A 10753-nucleotide genomic window follows, 5' to 3' on the forward strand; every position below is an offset into this window, starting at 1 on the left:
GAAGGAAGCTGAGGATCCATGAACCTGTCATCATCCACAGGTGGGCGGTGGAGACAGTCAACAAACTTCAGCTTCCTGTGCGTGCACATCTCTGAAGATCTGTCCGAGACCAAGCACACAGGCCCAATCATTTAAAAAAAAAGCCTATCAATCAATGCCTCTACTTCCTTAGAAGATAGGTGTAGAGCACAGCTTTTTGACGACTTTAGCAGAAATTGAGGTTTCATGTTTAACCAAAGCAGTTTAAGAATATTAAATTTGGTCCACAGAGGGGGAAAAAAACAGGAAAATATTTAATTACTAGATATCAGGTGAAGCCCAGAACTGCAGTAATCAAGTAAAAAAAATCCTGGAAGGTACGATAAATCAATTTTTTGAAGTTCTCAAAGCCTTCAAGGATGCCAAAAGGGAATTCTGGATCAAGCTAGTCCTAGGATAACCACACAGAAACGTGTGCATTGTAGCTTGAATCTTACTGAAGAATGGGCTACAATTTGAAGTTAGGCAGTATTACTGGCAACAGTCAAGCCCAGCCTGACAAGCTCAAAGCATTCTATGCTTGCATTGAGCTGAAGACTGGTGGAAGGATATTATCCACCCAGTTCAGCCTTGGGTACACCTGCACCTATGGTCACTGTTGCATATGTCAGATGAGCTTTCCCAAGAGTGAACGTGCTCAAGTAGAAGTCTTGCATGGAGTCCTCAGGACCTGCGCGGATCAGGTGGCAGGAATATTTGTGGACATCTTTAACATTTCCCCACTCCTTTCTGAGGCTCCCACCCTCTTTAAGAAGACCACTATTACCTTGGTACCAGAGAAAGGATAGATAGCGTGCCTTAATGACTACATTCCAGTGGTTCAGACATACAGTGCTTCGGGAGGCTGATCATGGCATGCATTAACTCCTGGCCTGTACATTAACAGCCTTGATCCACTGCAGTTTGCCTATCATTGCAATGGGTCTACGCCATGTCTACTGTAAATGTTGTGATCCTAACTTGTGTAGATAAACAAAAAGTTACACTATTCTACAACATATTTCACCTGTCTAATCAAATATTAAAGAATTATACTCTTGATCTAATATCTTTCTTTCCCCCAGATAACAAATGCCGTGGGATTTTCATCTCCTTAGTCAAAATGCTGCCTGGAGCTGAGAGCATGACTTGGGAGAGCAGAAAAATAATTAAAAACCTGGAGGAAACAGGATTACACCATGTTGGGCCGAAAGACATAAGGAAAGGGAGGAAATCGCAGAATTTGGAGCCTGTGAAAACAACTGAATATGCAGAGAAAATTCTGGAAGAGCAGAAAAAAAATTTCATCTTTATTTTTCACCATTGATGACAAATAACTGTTTTTCACCGTGACAGGTACCTCCCAATGATTTCATTTCATTTCCTTCCTCAGAACCATTGGTTCTCACTTCCTTCCACGTAAAGCAATTTTTGTAAATTCTGTGGGTTTTACAGAATTCTATTATCAACAATTCTGGCAGCATGGAAGATTTAGCCCATCTCAAACTGGCTCTGATGAACATTACAATAGGATGCATATTAACAGACAGAAGGATTTATTTTCATTTCCTTGCTTTACATTCTGCTTCTTTGCAATATTGTATATTCTAGTCAGCACATTCACTCATTTGTGTGTTTGAAACAATTGTGGTGCAGCTATTTTAATAATATGCATTTTATTTTAAAAGTCATTACCAATATTATTTGCATTGTACAGACTGTTGGCTGTTTAAGAAGCGACAGATCACATGTTCAATTTAGTTTTCATACAATATCACAGTTGTACTGTCTCAAAGTCCAAATACAAAGAGTATAAAGGAAAAGTTCAAACGCAGTAAGTGTTTTCTGCAAAGAAACCATGAAATCAATTCATAGCATGTCATATTAACACCAGCTGTACAGTAAATTTCCATTCACCTGATTGATACTCAAATGACATGGGAATTTGATTGCCTGGAGGTGTTCCAATTCAATTGACTAAGGCATATGAAAAAAAACAAGCAAAAAAAATAAAATAAAATCTGCTAGTAACTTCTATACATACAGGTAGCTGAATCATTTCATTCATTGTCAATACACTTTTGGACAAATTGGTTTGCTGTGCATTACTGTTACAAGAGTTAAAGATGTCGCTCTTTATATCCAACTCAACATCTCTGACAGTTTATAGTCACTGGCATGCAACAAGTATCTAATGGGCACTCCAAAATGGATGCCCCCACTATATACTCTTGATAGTTCATCATGATGTTGAATCAAAATTTTCTCTTAGGTATACAATTCTTCTTAAAGCTAATTTTATCTTTATAATTTACAAAAATATATAGCTTTTAATGGTTGTTGCTGTGGGCCAAATGATTACATTCACAGTAATTAGTGGATTTTATTGGGAGGCACTTGGAAGGGGTTGCAGGGAGGGGAGATATTAAAAAAACAAAAACAGGCAGGACATAGATTCATGTTAAGATACCGAAATTAGGTATTGTACTTTTATAGAAAATAATCTATTTTTGACCAAGAATATCAACATGCCAGCTACTTATACTTGCTTGCAAATAGATGTTTCAACATTTACAAATCAAAAGCAGCAACTGCAAGCTCTTACTTAAATAGCAAATGTTATTAATCTTCTGTTCATCACACCTTTGACGATTTACAAAATCTGTAATCACATGGAGTTTCGATAGTAATCTGTTCCACTAAACATTTACTGTATTCTCAAATTCCAGAAGTACTGCTGTCCTGGTCTTTCCTTTTTCATGGTATGCTGAAGCTTCAGAGGACTGGTTTTAAGCAATGAAGTGTGTCTGAGGAGTAAAGGTGTCAATTTTGTGATCTGCCGGATTGGCAGAGGCTTCATATGTACAAAGTGTCACTTCATGTCTGTAGCTCTGTGAAAAAAGTAAAATTATGCTAGAGAGTTAATGTTTCAGATCAGATAAGGACTATTAATTTTATGCAAGGCAATGCTGCGATTACCCACAGATCCTCCGGAACAAACTATACCTTAAAAATTCACATTTCAGATTATCATTCAATGGAGAGGAATGTTTATTTCAGATGACAACATTCATGCAACTTAGTTTGGCTAGTTGTTTGTCCTGAACTTATGTTTGAAGGATGACAACCCTAAGGTTCCAGAAGGCCATTAACACCTTTGGAAGTGTACCCAAAGATAAAATGATAAAACGTGAGACGGTGACCCCAAAGAATAAAGTCGGAGATAATCTGGAAAATTAATAAATGTGTCTCAGCCAAATATGTCCAGTATTTGGAATGGAATCATAATACAGATGTACATGTGAGGCATTTCTCATACTATGATTACAAATATCACATCATTCAAAAGTAGTACAGTGAAAATACTTTGATACTCATCTGGACAGCAATGAAATTCCACAGTATCTCAGTGAAAATGCAGTTTTTTTCATCTCAGTCACATCACATTGGGATTAATTGCTGTAAAATATTACTCCAAACAGCACAAATTCTTACCACTCAAACGTCTAATTTCAATGTATGATTAGACTCACCTCTGACCACTCCCCTCGCAATCCTATATAATAAATTTTTGAAATCTCAGCACCAAAATTTTTGGCAATGTGAATTGAAAGATGATAAACACTGGAGAAACGAGCTACCCTAAAAAGAAAAGCAAAAATATATTGAGTTATTAAAAAAAGGTAGAAGAGTATTTTACTAATTATTGGTATTTATACATTAAGATACCACTTTCGTGAAATAATTCAATAACCAACGGAAGAACTTTATTTTTGAATGTAACTGGGCAGAGGTCCATTCGGAGCACAGTCCATATAGGGCAGAGATCATTTGACTCTTCTGCATACATGAAGTATTTTTAAACACCAGCATTGATATATTCTTGACTACCATTGATAGCAAACAAATAGCTGCAAATGTAGTTTGTGGACATCCAGGTTGAGTATTGGGTACCAGGATCACTTATTTGGTTACATACATAATTGGCGGCAACTATGGACTTGATATCAGTATATTAAATGGGATGCAATTTAATTTCAATATGCTAGATGCAGAGTTTTTCTTTGTTGTTGATGACACATCAGGATTGTGTCTGCACTTAAGTGATCATCTAAAACAGTCTGCACCCAAATTCCAAAGTTAAAAGGATAGGTATAATTAACCCACAATATTAAACCTACCAAACAGATTAAAAAACTATTCACAGTTTGTTAAGAAGTTAATAGATTAGCTAAATACACTTTTGCACATTTAAAACGTCGACAAATTCTGGAAACAGTTTGCTGGATCCTGTGTATCATGACACAGTTCTACATTGGTACATTCTCCAGATATTTGGTTAGAAGGAGGTGAAATCCAATCCTTATTAGCAATCCCAAACACAATCATTTTGAATCAGTACAGTGCTTTATTTAGAAATAAGCGCTTTATTTTCTTTTCTCTTCAAAAATAACATTTATAAAAAGAGGCATCTGAAATTGTTGAACTGTTTCATATTATAGGTGAAGATCAACTTATACATTCTATACTTCCGTAAAGCAAAAGTGAACCTACTTTGTGGTATATTCCAGCTCCCCTGTGATATCTCGGTTCATCTTGAATACTTGGTCAGGTTCTCTGCCTGTGTCATCAAACGACATGTGTGGGATGTTCTTATAACTAATTGAAAATCAGAAGAAAATTAATTTGCATGTTTCACATTATTTAAATGACTCTTCTGTAGCATACATAAAGGGCAGATTCGCTTCTTACTTTATTGTTTCTCTCTTATATATCCACAAATTGCCACAAGAGATTCTCCTTTAATCTGAAATTTATCTACGGTTCACAATAAAACTCTGCAAGCGTTTAAAAAAAAACTCAAGGACAATCTCAATGTTAAGGTTAGGTACACAGCTACAGCACATTCAATGATCTCTCCAGTGAGAATTTCCATGTTCAGTACTCGCCCAATCCAAAACCACATTCTGTTGCTGCGATGAACCAATAAGCCCTCTCAACAGATCCTTTCCAACCACCATGGTCATGGCTCCAGAAGAAAATCCACCATCACATTCTCACAATCCTAGGTTATTAAATGTGCTTTTTAGCATCATACAAAATCTAAGAACATACTTTTGTGAATCAGTTTGAGGACATTTCTCACAGCATATTAAACTAGGCAAAGAGTCCAAAATAAATAAAATGGACATGATCTGTTGACAGATTGAATGTTTTCTTGTGAACCACAATCACAACATTCTCTACTCCTGACGTTGAGGCTTTTAAATGAATACATCTTTCAAATATGGCTTGCGTGTTTAGCTATTTTTTCTTCCATTTTTAAATCCACAGAACAGCCCAAAGTATTGTTCTGAAAATATATATTTATCTACCTGGTAAGTTTAATCATTTTACAACATTTTAAAATGAAATAACACAACTAAAATATATTGGATTGTAAACAAAAGATGATCAGCTATTAAGGAAACATTTACCGTTTTTTGTTTCGTTGTCCAAGGACATGCACACAGTTCATTATGAACCATCTAATGATCGATTTCGAAAACAAGCATAAAAGGAACATATGATCCAATATAAATTTGAAAAGCAATGCCACTGTTTTTTAATATTTTAATGTTAAACACCTTTAGCGAAAAGTAAAATATTCTGACACTTACAGTCTCATTTCTGATGGATGGGTATCATCATCGTCTCCCATTACAATTATTCCTTTGAGCTTTACATTGCCTGTGAAACTAAGTCAAAATGATTTATAATAATGAATTTGAACACATCGGCATTCTTTGGGCCACTATCTATGTAGCTCACCATGTATCTTTCGAACATGCATATTTAAAAGAAACCTCAGATCTGACATTTAAAAAAATATTATATGTTCAATCTAACGTATTTGAAAGTATTTGTTTTAATTTGTTGACATTCTATCCATTATACTCCACTCCAACATAGGAATCCCCTTCATGAATCAACCTTCAACAGTTTTCAATCTTCCCCAAACTTTCTCCCCCACCTTACTAGTCAGTTCAATTTGACCTTTCATTTTCCCATTCTCCAGTCCTGCAATGCAAAATGTTTCAAGGTGGCTTTTGACAGGAGAAAGACTCATATATGAAAGGAAATAAAACAATTATTTAAATTACTTTTGCCTTTAAGATGAAATGGAGGTTCCATATATCTTAAAAGTTATGACAAGAATTCAGAAAACAATGTATTTCTGCTAGTGCCCGGTGCGGCTTGGCCGCGGGGACTTCCATCCCCTTGCGGGGGCTGTGCGGGTCGGTCGCCTCGGTAGGGGTCGAGCTGTCTGTCCATGGGCGTGGGGGAAGAGAGTGGAAGTTTTGTTGCCTTCCATCACAGTGAGGAGGTGTTTGGAGTCACTGTGATGGATGTTTGTGTTGGGGTCGTGTGTCTTGTGTTCTTTTCTTTTTTGTTGTGTTCTGTGACTGCTGGAAATGTAATTTCGTTCGGTATCTCGGTACCGAATGACAATAAAGTTCTGTATTATTATATCAGACTTGCAGAACACTTACCATGTGTGATATAATCATATCAACTATTATCTATTTGGTCTCATTCAAATCAATGCTTACCAAAAGATATTAAAACAAAGTTTGTGTACTTTTTAAAATGAAGATATAATTAGAAGAGAGCAGGTTTTATGGTACTTACGGAATATTAAACAGCAACTCCTCGTCATCATCGCTTTCTACATACTGCAACAGAAGATATTCAAAATGCATCAAGCAATGAATAGATTTTCTTTCATTCAGTTATGTTCACATGGTTTTGGCAACTGTTATATTTTTCTAGTCCTAATATTTTGTAGATCCTTTCAATCAGTTGCAGCAATAATTACAAAATGCTGTACTAAGTACTTTATGGTGTAATAAGTACCATAAAGCTTTACATTCCAATCTATGACATGTACACTATTTACAGCAAAAATTAAAAATAAAACTGAGTCAATATTCATTTTAATTTAAATTTCTTTATTTCCCAGCAAGTCCAGTTTTCATTCAGAACTGTAGTTGCAGTTTGCCATTGATTTTAGATTACTGCACTCAAAAGCACATCCGTTTGACTTTGCCATGTCACAATCTTGTTACTCTCACCATGACATCACATCAGAAAAAGGTCAATTTCTGATTAATTCCCTGCATTGCTCTTCATTCACAATCTATTTCCCTCCAAATACTAACTTTTTGAACCTTTCTTTGCGCGGGGGGGGGGGGGGGGGAAGGAGCCTTCTCAAATGAACAAATTCACGCTTTAAAAATCTCAAGAGACTTATTTGAAGTTTGACTTGAAATGTTAACTCTGCTTTTCTTTTACACAGACGGGGTCTGATCTGCTGAGTATTTATAGCAATTGTTGTTTTTACTTTAGATTACCAGCACCTGCAGTTTTTTTGCTCTGCCACAACATTCTGCAATGAACAATCTGCTCAGCTCATCCTCACCTCCATTTCTGAAGGCCCAGTCCCTATTAAAACCATTGATCTTTTTCCCCACTGGGCATACCTTTTCTTCAATGCATTGTCTTAAAAAATGCACAGTGGACATCCAATTTTGGTTATTTGCTGAAAAGTACTACCAGGCACCACGGCGGCAAGAATAATCCCAGCTTAATTTTTCTAATGCAAACTGCTTTATTGGACCTACTTCCTATCTTTGCTCTCATCATCACAAGGTGTGACCAGCATATAGACTTATTTCAAACAGCTGCCTCTGTTATTACCTTTCTTCGTGCTTGTCAGCTAGACAAAAAGTCTAAAGTTCCTCAACCCTAAATTTCCTTTTTCTATCTCATGTCTTGATCCAAATTTACTTTGTCTGAAACACTGACTCTTTTGAACCTACTCCCAGTAGATTGCTGTTGTTGTTATTTGTTATTATTTATTAGTTTTTCACCATGTAATTATTGCTGGCATTTATTGTTCATCCACGGAAATCCATGAGAAGGTGGTTGTCAACTGATCCCATCAAATTGCAGCAGTGCTGCTTGTGAAGGAATCTTCCCATTTTTGTCTCAGGAGTTCCAGGATTTAGATCTTCTGACAATTAAAGAACAGCAATACATTTCTATTTCAGGAATGTGGTGGAAATTTATAAATGGTGCTCCCATTTGCCTGATGTACTTAACCTTATTGATGGCAGAGGTCAAAGGGTTGGTCAATGCCATCACTATAACCTACGCAATAAACTACAGAATGCATCCATCGTGCACTTGCTGAGAGAGATGTTCCCAGGTAATTAAGCCTGGCTTATCAGTATCAGTGAATTCTCAATGTTAATGGAAATGACCTACAAATATAAAATGTTGTTCCATCTTTCCCAAAAGAATAACAAACATCCTATGGAACATGGAACAGAGGAATATACATTTACAAAATCAACCTCAACTTTAACCTCATAAAGTCCCTACCAGACCCAGTTATTAGCTGCACTTGTTGCTTTTTCAGCTCCTGCGTTCCACAATATTGCAATTAACTGTGTGCAAAACACCTTCACATTTTGCCTTCAATTTTTGATGCCATTGAATGATCATCCTAAGAGAGAATTATCTACAAGAAGACATTGGACAAACTTGTATCATTTTCTCTGTAGAGTCAGAGGCTTAGGTCAGAGATGATAGAAGTTATGAGAGGCATATATAGGGGAGACAATCAGAACCTTTTCCCCGGAGTGGTAATGTCAAAGACTAAAGGGCATAACTTTAAGGTGAGATAGCTAAAGTTTAAAGGAGATGTGCAGGGCAAGTTTTTTTAAAACACAGAGTGGTCAGTGCCTGGCAGTGGTGCAAATGGCATTTAGTTTAGAGATATAGTGCGGAAACAGACCCTTCGGCCCACCGAGTCTGCACCGACCAGCCATCCCCGCACATCAACGCTATCCTACATACACTAGGGACAATTTACACATACACCAAGCCAATTAACCTACATACCTGTACGTCTTTGGTGTGTGGGAGGAAACCGAAGATCTCGGGGAAAACCCACCCGGTCACGGGGAGAACGAACAAACTCCGTACAGACAGCTCCCATAGTCGGGATCGAACCCGAGTCTCCGACACTGCAAAGGCTGTAAGGCAGCATTACGAAACTGTGTCACCGTTAAGAAACTTTTGGATAGGCACATGGATATGCAGGGAATGGAGTGATATAGATATTGTGTAAACAGAGATTAGTTTAACCTGGCATCATGTTCAGCACGGATGTTGTGGGGGGGGGGGGGGGGGGAGGACCATTCCTGTGCTGTACTGTTCTATGCTCTATGAACCTAGAACTTTGTAAAATACAGATCAGGAATAGGCCCTTTGGGTTAGCATGCTTGCACCAATCAAGATGTCATTCGACTAGCCCCATATTGTCCACTTTCCTCTATTTCCCTGCCTATCTAAAGGCTTTTTCAACGTTGCATCCATATCTGCTTCCATCACCTCCCTGACAGCACATTCCAAACACCCGTCACCTTGCGTGTAAAATAAATTGCCTCACGAATGTGCTTTAAACATCTCTCCTCTCATCTTTAACCAACGCCCTGCAGCATTTGGCATTTCCACCCTGTGGAAAAAGACTCTACTCTATATCTATCTATGCCTCTCATATACTTCTCGGGTCACCTCGCGATCGCTTCCATGCAGGTATCATTCTACACAAATAAACAGGTTAATTTTACCACATTTACACCAACAGTCCGAATTTGAAAATTCCTAGTCTTCATCTCTGGTAAAATGTTGTAACCAGCACCAAATAATATGCAGTTTTCATCCCCCAGTATGGACCCAACGCGAGTGCCTTCTGCCCCCAGTCGTACCTTACCTTAGTGCGGTCCTGCCTCTCCTCCCAGGGCTTGAAGACCAACTTGCCGGAGCCCTCGCTGGACTCGTTCAGACATTCCAACCTCTCGTGGTCGATCTTCTTGTAGAGGCCGTACTCCACGCCCGTCTCGACGGGGTCCAGGTGCCCCTCACACTCGCACTGCCCGTGGCCGTGCCCATGGCCAGACATCTTCTCCCCAGCCTGTTGTTATGCCGTAAAGTGTGTTCGCACAACTGTCGCACAGCGGTTCATCCGGCCCCTGTCGGTCACGTGACGCGCGCTCTGGGTGCTGGAGCCCTTGCACACTCGCCATCTTTACACGGCAAGCCGGTTCCGCCGTTGGACGGGACGGTCAAAAGGCGTCCGATTCTATCTGAAAGACAGCAGTGAGGGCCTTTATTTAAATAATGACGGAGACACTCTGTCTCGCAACAACAAAAAAAGATTTTCGCCAAAGTTTTAGGATCGAGAAACCGCGAGCGAGAACCAGATAATTAATGCCGCAGCGAGACTCCTGACTACCCGTAAAAGGGACCACATCCCTCTCTGGCCTCTCGCCACTGGCTCCCTGTATGGTACAGAATCAACTTCAAGCTCCTCCTATTCACATACAAAGCACTAAACGGGCCTGCCCCCCTCCCCCATATCAAAAATCTTCTAACCCCCCTCTCTATCTCCAGGTCCCTCAGGTCGGCCGACTTGGGGCTACTGACTATCCCGCGGTCTAAGCTTAAGCTCAGGGGTGACCGCGCTTTTGCGGTTGCAGCTCCGAGACTGTGGAACAGCACCCTCTCCCCATCAGAACTGCCCCCTCCATCGACTCCTTTAAGTCCAGGCTCAAAACCTATTTCTACTCCCTAGCATTTGAGGCCCTCTGAGGGGGCGCTGTGAACTGTTTATGTATGTGCTGTT

General features: G+C 39.0%; 1 protein-coding gene across 1 annotated transcript; it reads right to left on the reverse strand.

The window, feature by feature from the left end:
• Positions 1-1328: 1328 nt before the first annotated feature.
• pithd1 (PITH (C-terminal proteasome-interacting domain of thioredoxin-like) domain containing 1) lies at positions 1329-10067 on the reverse strand. The gene is made up of 6 exons (XM_078423247.1): positions 9842-10067; positions 6691-6734; positions 5679-5756; positions 4573-4677; positions 3552-3660; positions 1329-2909 (listed from the first exon to the last, which is right to left on the reverse strand). Exons 1-6 carry the CDS (start codon positions 10028-10030, stop codon positions 2808-2810), a joined length of 627 nt encoding a protein of 208 aa, XP_078279373.1. The 5' UTR covers positions 10031-10067; the 3' UTR covers positions 1329-2807.
• Between the last annotated feature and the right edge of the window lie 686 nt (positions 10068-10753).

This window comes from Rhinoraja longicauda, chromosome 27 (genome assembly GCF_053455715.1).
Source record: "Rhinoraja longicauda isolate Sanriku21f chromosome 27, sRhiLon1.1, whole genome shotgun sequence".
In the NCBI taxonomy this organism is placed as follows: domain Eukaryota; kingdom Metazoa; phylum Chordata; class Chondrichthyes; order Rajiformes; family Arhynchobatidae; genus Rhinoraja; species Rhinoraja longicauda.

Excerpts from the sequence above, each read along its gene's own strand:
- pithd1 (XM_078423247.1), bottom strand. The coding sequence starts at position 10,030 with ATGTCTGGCCATGGGCACGGCCACGGGCAGTGCGAGTGTGAGGGGCAC. Across the intron at positions 6,735-9,841 it reads AGAGGCAGGACCGCACTAAG|TATGTAGAAAGCGATGATGA; the intron begins GTAAGGTACGAC and ends CTTCTGTTGCAG. Across the intron at positions 4,678-5,678 it reads CATCCATCAGAAATGAGACT|TTATAAGAACATCCCACACA; the intron begins GTAAGTGTCAGA and ends ATTTTCAATTAG.